Source organism: Podarcis melisellensis, assembly GCF_964234715.1.
Source record: "Podarcis melisellensis genome assembly, chromosome: 7".
Lineage (NCBI taxonomy): Eukaryota > Metazoa > Chordata > Lepidosauria > Squamata > Lacertidae > Podarcis > Podarcis melisellensis.
In genome coordinates this window covers 29,640,324-29,663,535 of record NC_138539.1, presented here as the reverse complement: position 1 = coordinate 29,663,535, position 23,212 = coordinate 29,640,324, and the positions used below count along the sequence as shown (strand labels likewise).

Genomic DNA, 23,212 nt, shown 5'->3' with positions numbered 1-23,212 from the left:
ACAAAAATGTATATCCTGCCCATGGTGTTGTCTGTTTATATAGAAAAGTATAAGAAAATATACCCAAATGAAGGAGCTTGTATTCAAAAAATTTGGCTTCATTGTGAGTACTTATTCGGTTTCATCATGAATACTAAAAACCGACGGCCCAAAAAACCTGTGAGCTCTATTTTGTTCTGGTACTCGAAACAAATTCCTGGGCTCAGAATTATTTAATTCACAAGACCTATTTAAGCAGTCAAATTATGTGTGTGTAAACAACCAGGCTGATGGGGGGTGGGCCACTGCCAAGCCCTGACCACTTTGATCTTGTTTACAGCCCTCCACATATTTGACAGAGGTCTGAAGCTCGGAGAACTCTTTTTTCATGGAGGTTCCCTGAACAACAAAACAGAATTTACATGTGAGTAATCTAAATGCCCAAATTAGTGTATGTCTCACAGATCCACCACTCCAGTTGGTGGGTAGCAGCATTCTAGTAGAAATCTATTCAGTAGATTCTACAAGCTTGAAATCTGCTCATCCCTATTTTACACTACCTACCAAGGCTGCAGCCATGTACACTCTGACCTGGGAGTAAGCCACATTGGGCAATAACCAGGGCTTACTCCCAAGTAAACATGCACAGACTCAGATCTTCCCGTCTTGGAAACCAGTCCCGCTACGTTCGACGAGCTTAAATGGTAAATGTACCCCTGACCATTAGGTCCCGTGACCGACTCTGGGGTTGTGGCGCTCATCTCGCTTTATTGGCCGAGGGAGCCAGTGTACAGCTTCAGGGTCACGTGGCCAGCATGACTAAGCCGCTTCTGGCGAACCAGAGCAGCGCACTGAAAAGCCGTTTATCTTACCGCCAGAGCGGTACCTATTTATCTACTTGCACTTTGACGTGCTTTCGAACTGCTAGATTGGCAGGAGCAGGGACCGAGCAACGGGAGCTCACCCCGTCGCGGGGATTCGAACAGCCGACCTTCTGATCGGCAAGTCCTAGGCTCTGTGGTTTAACCCACAGCGCCACCCCTGTCGCTTACCTACAAGCAAATGTGGAAACATAAGGCTACAACTCTCTTGTGTATTTTACCAGGGGATAATTAATTACTCCATATAACTCTGCGGGACCGGCTTCCGAGTAAACGCGCACACACGTGGCCAGGCAGTACCTCTCAGAAGTAAATGCGAGAGGGAAAAGAGAGGCAAAGAAGGGACTGGGAGGAGGGGAGATTCCCACACAAAAAAGCATCCACTGACACACATCCACTAGCAGGGCTGGGTTTGTCGCCCTCCGCCCCGGAACAAACTCAAGCCATGCTAGAAGGAAGCAGGGGGAGGGTAAGAAGGGATGCACGTCCGAACGCGCCGCACCTCGCTTCCGCCGCTTCCTGGCCCCGAAAGACCTTGGCGCCGCCAGCCAACTGCCGTTCCTGTAGCCCCGCAGAGGACTCGCGCCTCTACCAAAGAGGCTCTCAGGTGTCTCGCGACGATAACGGCCGCCGCCATGGCAAACACCTGCCACGCGCTTTGCAGTCAGCCAAGCTCCTCCTGCGCCGGAAACGGTCCCTTCTCAAAGCCCGCCCCCGAGAGGCAGAAAGGCTTAAACGTATCTGGGCCTCACGCCGGAAGTAGCCTAGGGAGGCACAACCCTTCTCACTGCAGTTCCGCCCCAATGAAGTTCCGTAGCAACCAACCCGCGCGTCAGCGACGGCCGTTGACGCCCGCCCCTTCCCTTGAGGAGAAATCACGCCAGGAACCATCTCGTCACGTGGCCGACCACGCTCGCGAGGCGGAAAGGAGCTTAAGTGTCTTGGCTTTGTGAACGCCGACAGCCTGTTGAGAGAGAACTGCGCATGCGCTTAAGCCAGACAGCAAGCTTGCTTATTTACTTATGGGAGCTGTAGCTACCAGTTACTTAATGGGCCATTTAGACATTGTAGAATGTAGATCCTTATATAGAAAGACACGAGGGAGGAAGGAGCAACCTCTGGAACTTAAGAGCAGAAATGCAAAAAATAAAAAAATGGGGTGGGGACGAGGACGGGGGGGGGGGTTGAACCCCAGAATAGCTCACTGTAGATGCTGACCAAGGGTGGAAGGAAGAAGAGGGCAAAGTGAGGTTTGGAGAATCCTGGAACAGGACCTGAAGCTCCACACAGGAGCATCCCCACACTGCAACATTTTGTTGCAGATCTCACCTATGACAGGGTATAGGGAAAATGGAGAATATGCAGAGCTACTGTCTTTTTTATTTTATTTTGTCCTATATCCCACAATGTAAAATCATTCTAATGCTACTTAAAATAGCAGTAAAATTATACCAATAGTCGTACCTTGGTTCTCAAACGTTTGACTTCTGAAAATGTTCGAAAACCAAGATGCAGCTTCCGATTGGCTGCAGGAGCTTCCTGCACTCAATCAGAAGACGTGTCGGACATTCGGCTTCCAAAGAACATTTGCAAACCGGAACACTTGCTTCCGGGTTTGTGGCGTTCAGGAGCCAAAACGGATGAGTACCAAAGCGTTCCGAGAACCAAGGTACGACTCTAGTCTACAAACATTAGCCCCAATGAAGCCACTTACTAGTATGTATATTCCACCTTTTCAAGAAGCTTAAGGTACCATCCCCGATTCTGTCCCCCTTTATTCTCATGACAAGCTTATTGAAATACTTTATTGTCATTGTACAACTTGTACACAGTGAGATTACACAAGCACCCCCCCCCCCCGTTTTCTTAGCCTTAATTCCCCTAGTTTACCTGAAAGTCAGTTGCCCTGTTGTTATCTTTTCATTCAGCAGCCTAACAACCCAGATAGAAGCTGTTCTTTACCCTGTTGGTGTGACTAATCATGATTCTATATCTTCTGCCTGAGGGCAGATCAAGAAAGAGCTGGCCAGGGTGTGAATCTTCCCTGAGAATTTTCCTTACTCTCCTGAGGCAACATTATGAGGTACATGAGGCTGAGATCAGGGCTAGCACAAGAGATTTCACCACCACTGCCACTCTTACTCATCCACTTCTCCTACTGGCCGTGGTTATAGCTCCTTCACCTGAGTTACTTTGTTTTGTTGCTGCTAGATTGGTGGAGAACAATTGCTGGGAACAGCAAGTGGGGAGAGTGCTATTGCATGCAGGTCCTGCGAGAAAGAATTGCTGGACTAATGGGCCATTGGCCTAACCCAGCTTGCTCCTTTTTATGACCCTCTTGAGCCAGGCAGGCAAGATGTGTAGTCTTGTCACTGTTAAACCAGCAGTAGCATACCAAGAAGAAGAAATCTCCTTACAAACAATATGCCTGCTTCAGTCTGCCCAATGGTATGCTCAGTTTTGTATATAGCTTTTGACCAGCCTCTATAGATCAGGTTGCCATGAGCATATACCCCAGGCCTCTGGTAATGGCCCCTGAACCGAAAAAAGGTTCTCCAATATTGTGCTGCATTTTGGAGAAGACTAAAACAGAGCTAGATTTGTTGTGCATATTGCGCATGTTGTGCTCCAAAACCCAGTGTTACTTGAGAGACATCACCACTCCTCTCTAAGGCCAGAGGGGTGCATGTGCCAGAGGAAGTAGGGGAAGGGTGGGTAACTATCACAAATGGCTCCAAGTATGGATCTGTTAGTTACTATAATGGGAGTTCTTAAACTGAAACTGTTCTTAACCTGAAGTACAACTTTAGCTAATGGGGCCTCCCGCTACTCTGTTTTAGTCTTCTCCAAAATGCAGCACAATATTGGAGAACCTGTTCTCATCCTGAAGCAAAGTTCTTAACCCGAGGTACTATTTCTGGGTTAGCAGAATCTGTAACCTGAAGCGTCTGTAACCCGAGGTACCACTATACAAGGGTCTACCACATGAATTTGAAATCTAGGTAAGTTCTAAGTCAACTTTTGAAGAATAGTGTCAAATACTTTATATAAGCAGGTGATATAGGTTGGTGCACTGCACTGAATGTTAATCATAGTTTAAGTATAATGAATCACACCACCTTGAATTGTATTATGTTTGCTATTTTCCATTGCCCTGATACTGTTTTATTAAACAGGACTAACTTCAAGACAAAAATGGGGGGGGGGAGAAATTGTTGATTCCCAAGAATTTGTGCACAGGCGTCTAACCCTATGGCACTAGCAGAGCAAGACTGTAGAGGACTATAGTTATGTACTGTTCTTGTGATCCTTCTGTTACCGAAAAATCGGGATATTAAAGTAACAGAAGTAGATGCTTGGTTGGTTTCAGCACAAGACATAAACCTGCCTGACACATTACTTTTTCAAAAGTTTAGAAAACAAAACGCCCTCTTGCTGTTGTAAATATAATGGTTTAGCTCAATATCTTCATTTAAAATAGTTTGTTCAAGTGCTTCCACCTTGTGGCTACTGTGAGACTAGCCTATTTTAGGTATGATTAAAAGGTAAAGGTACTCCTGACTGATAGGTCTTGTCGCCGACTCTGGGGTTGCGCGCTCATCTTGCTCTATAGGCCGAGGGAGCCGGTGTTTGTCCGCAGACAGCTTCCAGGTCATGTGGCCAGCATGACTAAGCTACTTCTGGTGAACCAGAGCAGCGCACAGAAACGCTGTTTACCTTCCCGCCAGAGCGGTACCTATTTATCGACTTGCACTTTGACATGCTTTTGAACTGCTAGATTGACAGGAGCTGGGACCAAATAACGGGAGCTCACCCCATCGTGGGGATTCGAACTGCCAACCTTCTGATTGGCAAGCCCTAGGCTCTGTGGCTTAGACCACAGCGCCACCCGCATATGATTAAGTTCCTTATATTTAAAACAGTGTGTAAGACCTAAATATTTTTGGAGACAGAGTAAGCGTTTTAGGTGAGGGACAGGTAAGTATATCAACACTCAATAACAATCAAGACCCAAAGCTTGACACCCAATTCTCTGGACTTTTTTCTCCCAATCAAATCCTGGAATTCCAGTACTTACTTGGTATATGACCATTCTTTGAAACTGAAAATGGATCCAAACTGAAACTGATGTCCAGACATGACTTTTGAGAATGTGACCTAAAACAGCATCCCATCACAATATCTGGGTGCCCAGGTTGCATCAGTGAGCAAAATGCTCGCTCCTCCTCCAACCCCATCTAGAAAGGAGGTGCTCTCTCAAATGCATATTTAGAAGCTCTAATTGAGATCTTCATTTGAAAAGGATAACCTTGTTTAAAAGACACAAGCCAACTCAAAGTAGCATTTTACATTTGAGAAGACAATGCTTTTATTTTAACAAGTAATCAAGTATTGAGGCTAAATCTGATATGCTACAGAACGCTGTCAAATACAGCAAAATTGCTTAATAGGCATTATTTGTGGCAGCTCCGGTGCAGCTATAAAGATGAAGCCTAAGTTGCAATGCACCTTTTAAGAATGTGTTCTAGTTCATTTCAAGCTTTGTGATTAATGTGGCAAAACACTTCTCCTAAATATAACCTTACAGTGTGCCAGAAATTTGTCTAATGCAGGCACATAGTATACATACAAGGTGGGAGTGCATTTAGCTTCTAAGAAGCCAAGTCTTTTTACAAGATCAGCAACAGGTTTTAGTTAAGAGAACATTTTTAAGCATAGAAAGAGTTGACCATGCTCATTTTTGTATTTCCAGGCTGTGAGATTGCCCACTTTATCTTATTCCAATCTTCCACTGCAGCCAATTCAGAGCTTGGGTCTATATTGCCTACATTCCAATGTGCATTTCCCTCAAATGGAAATGCATAGCCAACTTTGCACTGTTGGTACCATACACTTAATTTATTGATTGATTGAGAGGGAGGAGTGTTATAAGCAGCAGAAATAACATGGACTTTTAGTCGAATGTTCCTTTTCATCAACTAGCAAGCGGAAGGGAGCAACCATTTTATTTTTATAAGTATGGTGCCTCTAAACCACTCCCTTTGCAGTAGGCTTTCAGCCTATATAATTTATGTTAACAGCCTGCCTCATTTTACATTTTGGAAGTCAACTTCTAATACCCAGGAGAAAACATCATCTCTGCTACTTCAGTTCAGTTCAGAGAAGTTTACTATCAGGATTTTTATTTTTTTAGGGAAACCATAAAAATAGTGAATGTTTGTTGGAATCGCCCTACTTTCAGTGTCCACTTACCAAGACCACAACACGTACACTGAGAACTTAACATTGCAATATCAAAGCAAACTTATTCTGCCTGTGGAACCTCTTGCAACAAAACCAGTTAAAGGTACACACTTAAAACAACAATGAAGTTTTCAAAGGTTTTGGCAGTGAATTAAGTATGAAGAGACATGGCATGAAGCAACTGCTATTCGTCCCAGCATCCATCATATACAGTGTTGAGTTTCCCATTTCTAAACCTTTTGTAAAACCTTAATGATTTCTTTGGACCAGAAATAAATCTTTTTAAATACTCAAAATGCATAAAAATTCCCCATCCCACAGATAACATAGGCAAGAGTGTATTTTACGGTTTCAAAAATACTCTGAACCTATAGAAACGATTTACATTGAACAGCTATAAAGCTAAGTGCTAAACAGAAGGACATCCTGGAAGAGTCTACAGCAGAGAGGTGTTGTGCTTCAGCATTTGCTTGCAGCATCTGGCAGTGGGTAGCACAAGGAAGGCAGGACAATCATTGAGTCTCCTCTTCAGTCTGCTTTGTAGTAGCTTCTGTGGCACTGGCATTGGCAGCAGAGTTCAAGACCTCTCCAAAGTCACCCCCAGCAGGCTTGGTTCCCCCAACCTTATACTGAAGAGAGATTTAGAGACTTCAGATTACACTCTTTAGAAGTTAAACTGCAATTATGGTTAACAGCCTATGGCTATATACCCAAATATTATTTCTCTCTGTCTCTCTGTGCAATCCAAATTTAGACAGCAAGGGAACCCAGGTGTCTCACAATTATGAGACTTCCTTCTCCCAATGTCCAAAGCAGAAGCCTGAATACAGAATAATGTTGTTCTTCATGCAGTAATTAATGGGGCAATTTAAAATCCATTATGTATTTCTATTGGGAACAGTCTCAGTTCTGAGCTTTCAGAAAACAGGCTGATACAACTGAATAAAGTGTGTACACATGAGCACCTTAGCATACAGATTAAGTTTAGCCCCAGCAATAGTAGAGGAAACTTTGTAGTAAAATACCAGAGGTAGATAAATGATATAATCCCCAATTTGACGTGCAACATGTTAAAACAACCATATCTGTGCCTTATAGATAAGGTAGAAAGATGGTTATGCCAATTTGCATAATTATGGTTGCAGAAATGCTACACCTGGACAGACATACTAAAAAAAAATCCAGTAAGGTCAGTAGCTAAAATGCTGCCCAGTAAGATTTATTTTCTTTGCTTTCATGAGTTCTTTTAAAAGACACATAATAATAATGATATTACGGGTGTACAAAATTTATATAAATCAGTTATAATTTTAGTAGCCTACCTTAAGCATATCCTCAGGGTGTAGGTGCACACAAGGCATTGCATAAGCTAATGTCCTAATTCAATGCAAGTTTGACTTCCTGAGAGTTTCAACTGTGCTTCAAATTGGTATATGGGGAGAGAAAGGGGGAAACTAACACTGTCCTGCTAATGCATTTCTCAGGCTGTTTTTACTGAGCACACTTCATTCTGGTCCCCTTAAGAAACAATAACCTGTCCTCTGTTTTCTCTTCCAACAATGCAGAAGTTAAGCTTTATTTAGTTCCCAACAGTGTGGTACTGCTAGTAACAGATAGGTAGCCGTGTTGGTCTGCCATAGTCAAAACAAAAAAAATTCCTTCCAGTAGCACCTTAAAGACCAACTAAGTTAGTTCTTGGTATGAGCTTTCGTGTGCATGCACACTTCTTCAGATACACTTCTCACTATATAGAAGGGTCTGGAAACTTCTGTTTCAGTGTATCTGAAGAAGTGTGCATGCACACGAAAGCTCATACCAAGAACTAACTTAGTTGGTCTTTAAGGTGCTACTGGAAGGAATTTTTTTTGTACTGCTAGTAGACACCATAGTAGTTAAATGTTCTCCATTGTTCCAAGGAAGCAGAATACCTACAGATCAAGTATTCTTAGAAATCTCAGCTAATTTTTAAATTTTATTTTAAGAATGAAGTTTGTCGTTAGATTTACCTTTAAGTTTTCCACTTTTTCTTCAAAGGACTTGAATGTTGGGGAATTTCTATTCAGGAAAGAAAACAAGAGTTACATTTCTTGTTTGGCCTTAGAAAATGTATATGCAATGGCCAACCACTTAAAGAAAAGCTTGAAGAGCAGAACAGTACTTTTAAGATGCAGCTATGGTGCCAGTCAGTAGCCTGGAAGATTCCAATTATACAATTTCCTTTTTTTATATTTCATTATTTTCCAGCCCAATCCTATACACCAGGGGAGGGGGAACTAGATCTGGCCAGTGGGCCAGATTCTGAGACACACGCTCCCTGGGGGCACTTGCCAGACAAGTTGGGCCACCCACCTCAGTCATCTGTTGTCAGATTAAACATTTCTGTTTACAGACCAGCTTAACCTCAAACTGGGCTGCAAAGAAAGTTCTGTGCAGCTGATCTTAGTAAGAGCTTCAGTCAGCACCAATCAGTTGAACGCTGGAGTGTAGCCTATCCCACCTTGCATTTGGCACCAAATATATAATACACCAAATGAAAACCCCAATTGCCAAGAAGCCATAGGCAGCACACTTTAAAGCTCCCAATTATTCCTTTATTTTATTTAGGTTTGTTTCTCCACCCCCTACAACAGACATCATATACAATGCTATGCGTCACATACGATACCGTGTGATGTTCTCCACAGCTGGTATTTGCAGTTATGCAGAAGCACATAGGTCAAATGAACCTATCTATCTATCATCTATCTATCTATCTATCTATCTATCTATCTATCTATCTATCATCTATCTATCTATCTATCTATCTATCTATCTATCATCTCCTTTCCCACCTTCCTTATTCTAACAGAAGTCCACAGAATCAGTGGTGACAACGCAGGGTATGTTCCTGCTTCAATACAAAATGGCATTACTCAAACACTCTATATGGGGCAAGTCAAATACACCCTTACCTGTTTTAAATATGCATTTGCAGCAATCAATATTATTTGTCCCTGCTTACATTAGAATAGGAACTGAAACTTAATGCAATTACATACATTACCTCATAGCAGGCATGCTAATTGAATGTTGTAGACAACGTATACTACACGGCAGCGTTAAAAGAAAGGAGAATCAATCAGATTATGAGGAGACGTGTGCCATGTCCCTGCCATTTCGTGTAGCAAAACATTATCAGAATATTTATCCAACACACTCAAAACAGGCATGCAAATCTGTCACCATGCACCACTAAGAGGCAAGCAGTAGCAACATATAAGCACATCATGCTAGGTTAGTAAACAAACTCCACAGGGTGGTTCTTAAAGTAACTGATCAGATTTAGTCAAAAATGCCAAACGTTACAGATTAATCAGATGGGTGTAAACTTCAGGAGTAAGTACACCCAGAATTTTAAAACCTTAACCTAGGGATATAAACATGATTCAGCATATTAGTCAATATCAATGTGTTTTCAGAATGGGGCCAATCAGCTTCTGCCAAAAACCACTCCTCTTTTTATATTAGCACTTTATGTTCATGTTCCTTATAGTACATTTATGTTCATCCTCACAACCATCCTACAGGATATACCAGGCACCTATTATTTTATCTGTTCACCCAGCCTGGAAAAGTGCAAGGAAGAATCGGATCTGGACTATCAATAACTATACAGTGGATCACAATAGCTTTCAGTATACTAATAATGCTTGTTCCTTCAGCAACACAGGAGTAGATAATGCCTAGGGGCAGTCACTACACTGTTATGGTGAGCTGTTACTTTATAGGCCGTTAGATGCTGCCAAGCCTATCCAGATTTAGTGATGCGGTAGTTAAACAAGTCAGTTTTATGACATGTTCCAGATGATCAGGAAGCTAAAACAAAGCTATAGAAAGCTATCAGTTCATAGCAAGGGACAGGTTGTTCTACAGAAACGCTTTCCATCTAGAGAAAAAGCAAAAATGGTTCTCACTTAAGCTGGTCCAAATGTTTCAATTATGTTCCTATATAAACTATTTCTATATACAGTTTGGGCAACACCAATTAGCCTGCCAACTACTAGCTACATAGGGTTGAGTCCAACTAAGTCATGATTAACTTCTGAACTGATTTCAGTGGGTCTGCTCAAAGAGTATGATTTAGCGGAATACAAACCATGGTTCACACTGTAGGTTGTCTTCTACCTTGCAGTTTAAGTAACTGGGTCATATTTTAACATCTGATTTTTTTTAGCCTTGTGAAGACTGCTAACAGCTCCTCTGAATGCTTGGGCATAGAGAACCAAAACCCCACCACCTACATAACAGGAAGTTGGCATTCATACCACCACATATACCCCAAAAGTATATTCACACATGCACCTCTAACTCACCACATCATTTCCCCCAGGTGCATCAGTGCTTAACCCAGGCATAGGCAAACTCAGTCCTCCAGATGTTTTGGGACTACAACTCCCATTATCCCTGACCTGTTAGCTAGGGGTGATGGGAGTTGTAGTCCCGAAACATCTGGAGGGTCGAGTTTGCCTATGCCTGGCTTGACCTCTCATTTTCACCTTTTAACATCTATTCACTTTCTTGCCCTATCATCTTGGTTGCCACTTTCTCTCACACATAAGCTCTTTTCTGTTTTCCTCTTCCTGATTTCCCAGCTGTTCTGCTCTTTGGTGATGAAGCAGTCTCAGGGTTGTCAGGTAGTAGCCCCAGTTCTGCCGCTATCCCTGCATCCCCTTGACCTATATTGCCACAGATCCAATTTCCCTCAAAAGTGCTGCACAATCATTGACAACAGAACTGGAAAGAATACAGCACACTTTCCACTTGCTTAGGGCTGGGATTTGTAGCAGGTGTTTAAAGACAAGCTATCCTTCTTGAAATGCTTACTGCAGCTACAGCACACCCCAAGGGGGCATAGCTCAGTGGCAGAGCATTTGCTGTGCATGCAGAATGTGCCAGCATCAATCCATTGCACCTCCAAAGTAAGGCTGTGAGAACCCTGCCTGAAATCCACTGCTGGTCAGTGTAGACGACACTGAACCTAATGTACCAACTGGTTATGATTCAGTATAAAGAAACTTCCAATGTTTCTAAAGGAATATAGTGCCCAGCGTTGCAAGTGAGCAATAGTCAAAATTGCTAAGAATTAAAAGGTAAAATGTTTTTTGGCTATTGTGATCCTGCACAGGGAAGTTCAGCAGACACATCGTTTGCTTTTCATTCTTCCAGTGCCGCCATCCAAAGGAGGATTATCTTGCCTCTGTTCTTGTTTGGTGCCCGGGTATCTCACTGTGGAGGCAACAGAAATCTCCCTCTTCAGATGTTCCACTGGAAGAATGTGTTATGTGCCCAGCACTATCCCCTTCTACTTTCCCCAGCAGGTCTGGAACATTCAGTCATATAATAGAAGGAACTAGAGAGGGGACAGGAAAAATATCTGAGTTTTAGGTAAATAAGAAAAGATATTGCTCATTTCTGTGCTGAAATTCTGCTCCAGTAAAGTAGAAGAGTATTATCACTGCACAAGTGGAAGTCCTTGCACAGGGCTTCCATGGTTGAATCCCACCCACCAGTGTGGTTTGTGCTAGGGGCAACGAAACTGTTCTCGCTAAGACTCTCTTAACACTAACTACAAAGTCAATCTGCTGTTATTTGATCGTTGGTAACATTCCCTTGAAACAGGCTATTCAATATGTTTTAAGTGCTCAATCCAGGGGAAGCTTGGTTCATAGGAACTTGCAAAAATTAGTAAAACAATTCAAACCAACATATGTAACTATCAAATAACAGGTCTAACATTTCTGGTACATCTTGTAATTGAGAGGTGGCAAAACCTGGTGTAGACCTGACCTCTGAGAAACCTGGTCTATCCCTCTGTTTGGCTCTCAACAGGTAAGGCACCTGTCCATGGATGGATGGGTGTGGTATCCAGACAGCATCCTTCCACTCACCACAGAAACCCTCTGTTCTTTCCCTGGCTCCCTTCACCTCTTCCATTCCTTATTTAATTGCATTGCTATTGCAATCAACTTCACAGGGCTCTCCCCCCTCCCCTGAATTTCACATATTATATATGGCTAACAACATTGAAGTGCCCTTCAGAGTTGCCATATGCTACCTCCCACGTCTTTTCCACAAATGGGTCTTCTCTGTGGACAACTTCATTGGATATAACCTAGTATTTCTAATAATCTATTAAACACTTTTTTTAAAAAAAAGTTTTTGTGGTGGGGAAGGAAAACTACTTTAGCCCTCTTCAAGTTACCCAGTATTATGGTCAGTCAGGAGCTATTCACTAGACAACAGAAAGACTACTTGCATGCTCTACAGCAACTTTTCACAATCTTACCTAAAGGAATGTGTAAATGCGTGCACTCTGTAGGACACCAAGCAAACATTTAAAAATAAAGAGAAAGTTCCAGTATAAACACACAGGGATTTTCACAGTAAAAGTAGTGAGCTTGAGCTAGTACACTTATATGTTAACTGACTACACTCCAGAAGAAAACGCAGCAACAGAAGTGAAGGGTTCGTTTTCTGCAATGAAATCTAGCTCTGAGATTCAGCAGTTCCAAGGAAATATTGTGCAATTAAATGCAAGTGATTTTAATTCTGAGTGAAGAAATCTGAGTGCAAGCACCCACAAACTGAAATAAGAAAGATGCAAATTTTTGTGTCGTCTACACAAAAAGCAGCCCAGAGTGTAACGAAGAACCCAAACTTGGCTTAGTGCAGGCTCCCAAAGAGGAAATTGCAGCCACTTTGCCCCTCCCCAGTCCTTTTTTGCTGCCATGTTGAGCTGGACAGAACTAAGCCAAGCTTAAACACAAGCCCAGATTGGGACACCATGCTAAGCTCCCTGTATATTAGCCATGGAGTGCAGCCAAAAGCAAGCTGGTTACTGCTTGTTTAATGACATGTCCAGGTTCGGGTGACATGCTAAGCCAAACCTTATTGCAGTGCAACAGCTATAAAAGGGCCAAGGAGGAGCAATGCGACTGCAAGCTCTTCAAGCGTCCACATCTTCATACATTCATGTTCAGTCAAATTTTGGCTTAACTTGACATGCAAACCAGGTCACTGTGCGGCTGCTGTTATACCATTAGGTTTCATCACAAGTTCCCACAACCACTGCTTTAATGAAGAAAAACAATTGGGTCCTTCAACCTCAGAAACAACGCAAATATTTTAAATCTTAAAAAAATAAAAAAATAAAGCTTCCAGGATATAGAATCCAAAGTTACAGCTCACACATGCTCTGCTAAGGATACTTAGAGATGTTACACAACCCAACACAAGCACGTTCCATCCCTCACCCCCAGAAAACCTCACCAACAGTACAAAACATATAAACAGAATAAAAGATGAGAAGTTTTGTAAGGCACAATTCTAGGAGGGGAGTTAGTTTTCACAAAAATGCAGGTACTCAGAACGTTCCTGATTTATTTCTATGTGCCTGGGATTCATGCAGCTCTCACATGCTTGCTTTCGGTAGCTTGATGGCTACTTTCTTTCCCGGTGTACAAGTAACCGAAGAAGAGAGAACATGCAACTTGTTTAATCCCATTCCAACTGATGTTTTATTCCCTACTACCTACCCTCCAACATGATTACATCAAGAAAGGAACATCTAGATGCAGGAGCTCTCCAGGATTAGTCTTATCAATTCAGTGCAGTACCGGCCCAACTATTAGGTAGGTTGAGGCGGCGTGCTTCAGATTGCAGATTTTGGGGTTTCGTTAGAGAGAAGCACAATGTAGCGATAGCTTTGTTAACACTCGGGAAGGAAATGCAATTTGCAGTCTCAGGCACCTAATTATCTTGGGAAGTGAACTGAATAGGAGGAACCAAATCAAGACACATTGGGAAGATGCAAGTCTCAATGTGGATCACTATTAGTCCATTCAATCGACTGGGGACCATTTCACATGTAAGTGGCACAGTCCCCACCCACCCATTAAAAAAATAGAATGCCATTAGCACAAGGCCAGAGTAGTTCCCTGCTTGTTCATGTCAAAATAAATAGCTTAGTTATAGAATCAAGCTGTCAGTTCCCAGCTGCAATCCACAAACTCTGCACTCCTGGAAGGATTTGCAATTTTGTGTTTGGCACTGTTGAAACCCTATGCAGTGTAAACAGATACTACTACAGGCGAGGGGAAAATTAAAGTCATACTTCACATCTTCCAACTTCTTCGTTATTGCAGAGCCAACTGTTGAGAATGCAGCAGAAGCTTTCTGCCCAGCTTGAGACAGTGTTTCTGATGTCTTCTTATACCTAAATAAAAAAAAAAGAGTCAACCTATTATCACAATTCTCAAACACCTGCACCACAAGTGTTGGAACAGGCATACGTATTACTTTGCTCCTAGTGCACTTGAAATTAAGAAGTCATGCATTGCTAGTAAGGCAGCTTATGTAAGCTTCTTCAATCCTTAGCATTTCCAGTGAACACTAGCTTCGGTACATCAAATTTATCTGAAAAGTTAGCTTTTGTATCCTGCATCCCTTTCCTCTATCAAAATGAGAGAAACTGGGTTTAGAACTCTTTCCTCTTTTTTTGTAAAAGTGGCATAACTAACAAGGCACAACAAGGCATCTATAGGAGAGCACAATGAATAACTGATTTGGTTTAAAATTGAAAAGGTTTGCCAATAACACATCTCTTTCGCAACACACATGGCAAAATATTTGCTCCACGATACAATTTGTGTGGTAAGAAAACAGTTGGGAGAGTTGCCTCATCTTCCTATCAGACTTAACCAGAAAAAGTTCTAGAAAATTGCAAGACACCCAGGTTCTTTTGTCTGAGATGATGGTGCCAAAATGCCATATTGAGTCTTTTACACACAGTTGCATTAGGTGTTTTCAGCAACTGTAGCATACCACAAAAAATGAACCATCTGACCACACGTTCAACACACATGCTTAAGAGCAGGGACAGGAAGCTGTGGTCCTGCAGACGATATTTAAGTGCTAAACCAACTGTATCTAGCCCAGCATTCTGCTCTCACAGTGGACAATGAGGATGATAAATTGATGTAATGTTGAGATGTGTGTGTTTGTGGTGTAGAAATGAAGAAAGTATGTATCTGACTCCATTTATCAATTGCTTCCCATAAAATACATTGGAAGTGTTTTCACAATGAAAACATCAATGTTCAAAAACAATTGCAACGGCCTTCTCACACCCACAATCTCACAGACAACAAAAAAAACAACACACTGCCTCCAATATATGTGTGTCGAACTACAGCTTAACCCTGACCAATGGTCATGCTGCCAGGGATTGATGAGAGTTGTCGTTAAACAACGTTGGAAGAGCCAGATGCTTAATGGTATGACAATTTTAACCAACCCTAGAAAGAAGCTCCCTTCTGCTTTGACTAAACCTTAATTTCTTATTAAGGACCAATTTACAAAGTTTTCCTAGCTCAGACTTCATGCGAAGTGTCTGAATGCTCTCCCACCACCGAGGAGAATCCAGGTGTACAGAAAACTAACATTTCAGGAAGAATGGTCTCCTCTGAATGGTCCTGCTGAAACCCTCGCTACAAAAATATAATCTGCCATCACTAGATCCTGAAACAAAGGCCTCTCAGAAAGCCCACCAAATTCAGCTGATGAGGAAACTCAAGCCCATCCCTTGCATTCAGGCAAAATAATTTAAGTGAAGAAACATACGCATTTGTTGCTGTGACATCTTGCCACCCTTTGGAAAGGTTCTGCCTCAGCTCCTGCAGCGAACTGATCCCCAGTTTTCTCTTTATTTCTGCTAGATGCTTCTCTTTAGCAGCTAGTACCTGTGACAAAGTCTGGATTTCTTCTTCCACCTACGAGATAGAGCCCATGAAGAAAATCAACTAGGGAAGCATAAGCTACTGAGGAATTATTTTAGAGCAGATGTTTTCACATTTACTATGAACATTTCCTTGTTTGGAACAAATTACACTTGCATCCTTTAAGGATTTAAATATATGTTAATTATAGGTTTCAGTTTGAGACAAAACACCAACAGATTCTGATTCAGTAATCAACTAATAGTGCCCCAATTCAATTGCATGGGTAATTTTCACATCTACTTATTAATGAACTTATTAGTTGCTTTTGGTTATTGGTTGCTTTTTTTCCACAAAAGCAACTCAAAGCAACTTACAATCAAAATAACATTCACATTAAAAACAGCATAAACCAAAACAGAAAAATCTAAAACTTGTAATGGATTGAAGGCAATATAATTCCCTCTGTTCCCAATGTTCAGGCTGCAAGATAATCAGGGTTGTTGGTTTTTCGTTGGGTTTTTTAACAGAACTACAGAAAGCCCTCAGGCAAAAAAAAAAAAAAACCCCAAAACCCAACAACCCCTAAGCGACGGTGAACCCCCCAAAAGTTTGGTGTTGACAGAATGCTCAGTGGCCATGTTGGTTTGGGGCGGGGTAATGGAAAAGAATGGTTGAGTTCCTGAACAGAATCGCTGCACAGTAGAATGTTTTGTTTCAGGTCCCAATGTCACAGAACTAAGAGCAAGAAACATGAAAAGCTTTGAAGGCACAATCAGAGCAAAGTGAGTGCTACATCTGCGATGTCTTTCAAGTGTTCTTATTCTAAACCAAAGCCTTCTGCATTTGCAATTCCAAATGCCAACTTCTGCTTCAGCTCTTTTTTTTAATTCTGTAAGGAGACAGAGCTGATCGAAGCAAGTGTGGCAACAGGTAACCAGGAACTACTTTTGCTTGCAAAATAATATACTGATCAAGGTGTAAATTAAAATGGATGCATTGTATTTCTGTGTGTTTTGTTTTCCCTTTAATGAATTTGCAATTGTTAAAAACCCCAAATATATGAAGCAAACAAATCAGCTGAACCTTTCATGCAGAGAGGTAGCTTAAGCCATAAATCAAGGTTATACATATTGTACTTTTCTTCCAGCAACCACAGAGCTGCTTTACATTTACCTTCCACTGAGACCAAGACACAATTAACTACAGAACAGCACCACACAGCCTTAGGCCATTCACTGTGTCCATTATAAGAACTCTGCTTATTACAAATTATTTTCCAACAGCACTATCAGAAAGACAGCCTCATAACTCCATATTAAATGCAACAGTGGCTCACATATGTGAATCAGATCAGTTTTGAGGGCCACTCATAACAGGTTTACCTTAGCAAGCTCTCTTCTAAGTTCTTCCTGTTCTTCTTCTGACAAAGCCTCTGCAACATTAACTGAAGCAGCAGCATCTTCTCCAACTTCAGGAATTACTTCATTTTTCAGCAGACCTTTAAAAAGAAAAAGAAAAAGGCAATAGATTTGTAATTTGGGATCACTACTTTAAGATTGCTTTGTTGTCAAACATTCGTCATCAAGGCTGGTGGGGTGTGTGAAAAGCAAGACTGGGGGTTTCCCACCACTGCAATGGTGCAGGGATGGTGAACTTGCAGATCCTCACACATTGGACTGCATCATCCCCAACCTTTTGGCTGTGCTGAAGGGTCACAGGTTTCCCATGCCCCTGATAAGAGGACTGTCTGATTTATCTTGCTGTAAGGAGTGTTTCAATGAATGGATGCTTGACAACAGATGATATTTGACAGTGAATACAGAGTTCAATAGAGGCAGAAGCAAAAACTACATTTACAACACTGAGCTGCTTTATCAGGGTTTTGTTATTTTAAGATCAGAATTAACTGCTACTCAGATTTCAGTGCCTTGGCCTCATCTAACCTCTTAAAACCTTCTATCCTTACTACTTCTGTGTGATCCAAGATTTCCCCATTTCACACCTTCCCTTTCACATCATATTCATGCCCTCATGGTATCTTCATCTTGGGCAAAAACTGGGCAAAGGTTTTATAGATCATATGGACAACGCAGAAATGGCAACCAAAGACGCTGGTTTACATGAATCTGATTCCTGAAGCTTGGAAATCTGAAACTTGCAAATCTGTGTGCCAAACAACTCAAATACTGTAGAGGGTATACCGTTCAACACTGGTCTGTTCCGGAAGTCCTAAGTTGTTCCCAATGCCCAGAATGCATCCCAGAGCACAACCAACACAACTATGCAGCTGCACAGTAAGTTCAATAATGGTGGGAAAGCTATTTTGCATTACCAGTCTTCTCAAGGACATAACTGCCCCCAATATGGTTCCCTGGAACAGTCTGAAAATCAGAGGTTGGTGCTAAAGACCGATGTAGTAAATAACACCAATACAATCTTGTCACTCTACATACCAAAGAGAATGTTCTTTTTCCAATAGCAAACGGAAGTATTTCCTGCAAAGCTCTCTTCAGATTACTATCAAGAAGGCAGTAAACCAATTGAGAATTATTCTGCATTACAGGAACATAAAAATCATTTATGCAAAACCTATCCTCAAAGGATGGTAAATAGTGTTTTAAGTTTTCCTGAGACAGCAAGCAACTGAATTAAAACATTCCGCCAAACGCCTCTAGTTCTCTGCAGTAAGTGCATTCTGGTTTAATTTTTTATACAAGTAGATTATTCTAGTTATATTTTTAGCTGTGCTGTGACTTTATTGGGGATATCCATCCAGGAATGTGCCATCTTGCATCCCCCAGAAGGATGGTGGGCAAAAGGGTTTTTGGTTCTTGTGCTGCACAACTCTCCTGGCTGCCTCCCAGTCACGCTGCAGGGAAGTTGTCTCAGGATGCACAGAATGACAGCTGAACACATCAGCAGAAGAGAGTCAGTGCGGTGTTGCAGTTGGAGCGTTAAGATTGGGATCTGGGAAAACTAGGGCTCAAATCCCAAGTCAGCCGTGAAGCTCAATGGGTAACCCTGGGCCGGTCACTTCCCTTCACAAAGAATGGAGTGGGGAAGAGTTAGATTTGCTTCTCTTCCACAATCAAGAGAAGTACTGTAAGGACACTGGTCATCGGTAAACAAGTTTATGTGGAATCCTACCCACCTTGCTAAACATGCATTGCTACTAATGCCATTTAGGATCCTACTAGGCCAAGAAGCATTTCAGATATATTCTTCCATACATCTCATTACCATAGACGAAATTGCAAAGAAGTAATTTCCATCAGGTGTACTCAAGGTAGAAAGCACCAATATTCACAGCAAGAACCCGCTTTTCATAGGATGTATATAGTAGTTATGGGGTACATAATAACCCATCACTCTGCAGGAAGATTGTTGTGCAGAGCGTGTCTAAGTGCAGATTCCAAATTCAGTTTTATCTAACTAAGTTGCAATCTTATTTAAATACTGTAATCAGTTTTAAAAGTATGCCAAGGTCCAATTTTAAGAAAATTGTTGTAGTGGCAAGTATCTAGCTTTACCAAATAACTTAGTAAGTTAGTTATGGCCTGCAAGCATGAAATAGTATTAAAAGTTTGGTGCCTTAGGCATCAAACCATCTCTGCAGAACCAGAAATTCTAGTCTGTCAAAACCTAGCATGCAATGTCTAAGGAAGTCTTTCATGTTTGTAAATTCATTTCTCTCCACACACACACACCCCTTTAATTTTTTGCAAAAAGGTTTGCTGAAATCTGAGCGTTATTCATTCTTTTTTGAGCATAACAAAAGGTGGTAGGGTGAAAATATGCCAAACTATGTTCAAATTTGTCGGAACTAATTTTATTCTAAGTTGTTTGGAATAGTTTCTAGCAGTTATGTTGAATATATATAAGCACTCTGAAATTCACAAAGGTTCCACTCCCAAAATCTTCCCCAAACTAGTGCCCTCCCAGATGTTTTGGACGACAATTGGCTGGGACCGATGGGAGTTGGATTCCAACATCATCTGAACAACATCAGGGTAAGGAAGGCTGTGCTATAGTTACCTAAATCGATGTTTTATGAACACTTGGGAAACACACACATTTTTTCCAAGATCCAGCACAAAGGAGAAGTTCAAGTGAGCTCTGGACCAAGAACCAGAAGAACATTTAACTGGTTGTGCATGTCTCTAAGAGCTTAGAGAGTGTTGGACTATGACCTGGGAGAACCAGGTTCGAATTCTCACTCAGCCATGAAGCTCATTGGGGGACCCTGGATCAGAGAAACACAGAAAGCTTACAGCCTCTGCCCAAGTCCTTGTTGTCAGATGCATGTGAAAGCTTGTTTTGGTACTGGATGCTAATACAACATTCCCCATTCTCTCAAATCATTCTCTATGCCTGATAGTGTTTAAGGCAGCTCTGAGGCAAAGTTCCACTAACATTTAATTACCTATTATTCAAATCAGGCTTTCAGTTGCTTCCATATTATTGAGTGCATCCCTATTTCTTCATTCATTAAATCTAACACACTATGTTTTGTTCCCTTCTGGGAACCCTGTTCTGATCACTTCCATTCCAGCAGAAAAGCACAGAGCACATAACAAACACTTTAGGCTATAACTTTCAGAAAGCATACTGAGCTATGATCTGCTCTTATAAGTATGGATTCTCTTAAGAAGGCTGTAGATATAAAAACAGTTACCAGAATCCTTCAACACAGGAGATCCAGGAGGAGAAAAAGCCATGCTAGGCGACAGGTAGAGATATTTTCTATTAACTCCAGTATCAAAATCAAAAGGAGATTTGTAATCCTCATATAAATCCATATCCAGCCAGTCCATCACAGAGATCTCAGCATGCATGGGGGCCATTCATGTTGCTCCTGCATCCAGTCTTCTCTCCTTTTCTTTGCACAAGTCATTTGACTTGTTAAAATCCGAGGCACCGATTTAAAGATGCTAGGCACTCACACCGTGTACCAGGTTTCCACTAGAGAACCATAAGCAATTGATATGTGAGGTTTAGGATACCAACTTAAAAAGCAATGGCTCGGGTACTCCTTAACTGCAGTAGTTTGCGCAGCTGATGGTTAAGGCTACAACTTTTCAGTAAGCCCAAATCCACTGTACGCAACAAGGCATTTTCAGGAAACTGAATTGCCATGGGCTCTGGGAAGTCTCAGTCCTGTGCAGGATTACACCAGAGTTTTCAGTCTTTTTTTTTAAAGCATCAGCTGACTGCTGTTGCACCAGGATATTCTTAATCTTCTAGGGCACAAAAGGATTACCAGCCATAATCTATCCTATAAGCCATCTGTGTAGGACTTTATGCCTGATTAATGGAATAGATTTTTCTTCTCCAGTGTGTAGCTTGCCAGCCCTGTGTGTCTTTGTATATATAGTAGACAGCTCTAGTCAAATTTCCTGGGGGGGGTCTGTATTTATTGCTTGGACACAGCAGGTTTCTACGAGTGAAGTGCCTCTTTGTCAGACTGCAACAATCCCTTTTCTTACTTCTAGCTTCATCACGTTGCTGCTGTGCATTCTACACTATCAACTGCAGAGATATGTCAGCCGACTGACTTCACCTCAGATGAAGGTCCTGGCGTGTAATGTAGCCTTTGTCAAGCTCTGCTGAACTCAGAAGTGGTACGGGGTATGTGGCTCCCCATCGTTCAGGAAAGTGCAACAGCAAGCATAATAGCTTACAAAGGAAGAAACAAGATGCTAACTGTCATCCTTAGAAAGGATCCATTTAAGAAAATGGGGGAGAAAATGAGTAATGAATACAGGCACAGAATTGCAAGCGGACAGTAGATTCACTAACTGGATGCCGAACTAATTTGACTGTGTAGGATACAGAATCAAGACACATTTTTTAGGGTTTGGTCCAAAACTTAAGTGGTGGTGATTATTTTGGAGGGGAACATAGGAAACTGCCTTATACCAAATCAGACCATTGTTCCATCTCAGTCAATACTGTTGACACCGACAGGTAGCAGTTCTCCCCAGTTGCAGGTAGAGTCTCTCTGTCAGTCCCACCTGAAGTCGCTGAGGATTAAATTTGGGACCTTCTGCATGCAAGACTCTACAATTGCACTACAGGCCTCTTCCCCTGCCCCAAAGCTCTTGCACAAAAAGCTGGCTTATTTATTTATTTATATTTTATTTATTTGTTAGAGAGTTGTATACTGTCCTTCATCTGAAGATCTTAGGACGGTTCACAGCGTAAGAATTATGCAAGAGCTCCTCTATACTTGAGCCACATTTCAAGTATTGAGTGGGCATCTTGCTAGTGTTGTGTTACAGACACATGGTTTTAAGAACTCAAAAGAGCTTAAAGAAAATCAACATGCTTTATTTGTAAAATATTACTGTCCATGATTTTAAAAAAGTTGTTTTATGGAACATATTTCTGTCTCACCCTTCATCGACAGTACTGGGGCGGTTCACAAGAATACAACACAACACATTAATATATAAGGTACATCACAATTCACAGAACATACCTCCCAAGCTCAATATTAACCTCCAAATGCCTAGGTGGACAGATGCATCTTTAATAAGAACTGCAGGCCCATCAAAGTTTGTGCTTGCCATGTTTCAAAGTGGAGACAATTCCATACGCTGGGTGCCTTCATGGAAAAGTTTGAGCTTCTTTTTAGATGGATTACCACACTGACCCCTGATAGTTATGCAGGTCATTTAAAGCCCCCGGAAGCCTCTAAAAAGTCTTATTGCAAGAGTAATAAAGTTACAGGGAAAGGACAATTTGCAGGAGTGAGGGAGAGAATAGGACTGACTTTTAAAGTACCTAAGTATTAATACCTTTTAAGGAACATAATACAAAAAATATAGCATGAGTTATCTGTGTTCCTTTCAATCTCATTGAACACTTTAGTGGTCATTAATATGCCACATGCACCAACAGAAATTGGATGCACCATCTTGTTCATTAATTGGTTCTTTTTTGGTGCTTATAAATGGCGCCAACACCCCACATTTCTGGATGCTTTATTTAAAGATCTGTACTCCCAACCCAACATTTTCCAAAATAGTGAGCATAAAGGAGCTGGGGAGGATTGACAGTAGGTACAATTCCTCTGCAAATGCTGATCGTCTTGTGCAACTACCACCCTCCCTTCAAGGCTGGGGTGGATATTTCAAGGCAATACAGAAGGCACGTCATGTTCAGCTCCACCCTCAGCATTCAATTGTGTGCTTTCCTTCTCCAAAGAGTTTGGAGCCAGTATATGTCTGTTGAGAAGGTGCAGAGAAGTTCTGGAGCACAACCCCACAGTACACTTGTTCACAAGCCTGTAAGTACCTACTGCAGTTGAATCTTAACACAATTCCTTGTTAACTGTGGGCCAGAAGC

General features: G+C 41.7%; 2 protein-coding genes across 4 annotated transcripts in view; both read right to left on the bottom strand.

Annotated features, from left to right (window-relative positions):
* MRPS28 (mitochondrial ribosomal protein S28) overlaps positions 1-1,663 on the bottom strand; it is a 35,513-nt gene extending 33,850 nt beyond the window's left edge. The window contains exon 1 of one of the 2 annotated variants that reach the window (XM_081919903.1): positions 1,363-1,663. In XM_081919903.1, coding sequence (XP_081776029.1) covers positions 1,363-1,497 — 135 coding nt within the window. In that variant the 5' untranslated portion in view covers positions 1,498-1,663. Of the gene's footprint in view, positions 1-1,081; positions 1,298-1,362 lie in introns of those variants that run through there. The other variant, XM_081919902.1, reaches the window with a different exon arrangement.
* Positions 1,664-5,204: 3,541 nt separating this feature from the next.
* Positions 5,205-23,212, bottom strand: part of LOC309374695 (tumor protein D52-like) — a 34,878-nt gene continuing 16,870 nt past the window's right edge. Inside the window, exons 2-7 of one of the 2 annotated variants that reach the window (XM_081919888.1) lie at positions 17,245-17,360; positions 15,765-15,913; positions 14,257-14,358; positions 9,148-9,189; positions 8,111-8,159; positions 5,205-6,733 (exon numbers count right to left, since the gene is read on the bottom strand). In XM_081919888.1, coding sequence (XP_081776014.1) covers positions 6,617-6,733; positions 8,111-8,159; positions 9,148-9,189; positions 14,257-14,358; positions 15,765-15,913; positions 17,245-17,360 — 575 coding nt within the window. In that variant the 3' untranslated portion in view covers positions 5,205-6,616. The remainder of the gene's footprint in view (positions 6,734-8,110; positions 8,160-9,147; positions 9,190-14,256; positions 14,359-15,764; positions 15,914-17,244; positions 17,361-23,212) is intronic. The other variant, XM_081919889.1, reaches the window with a different exon arrangement.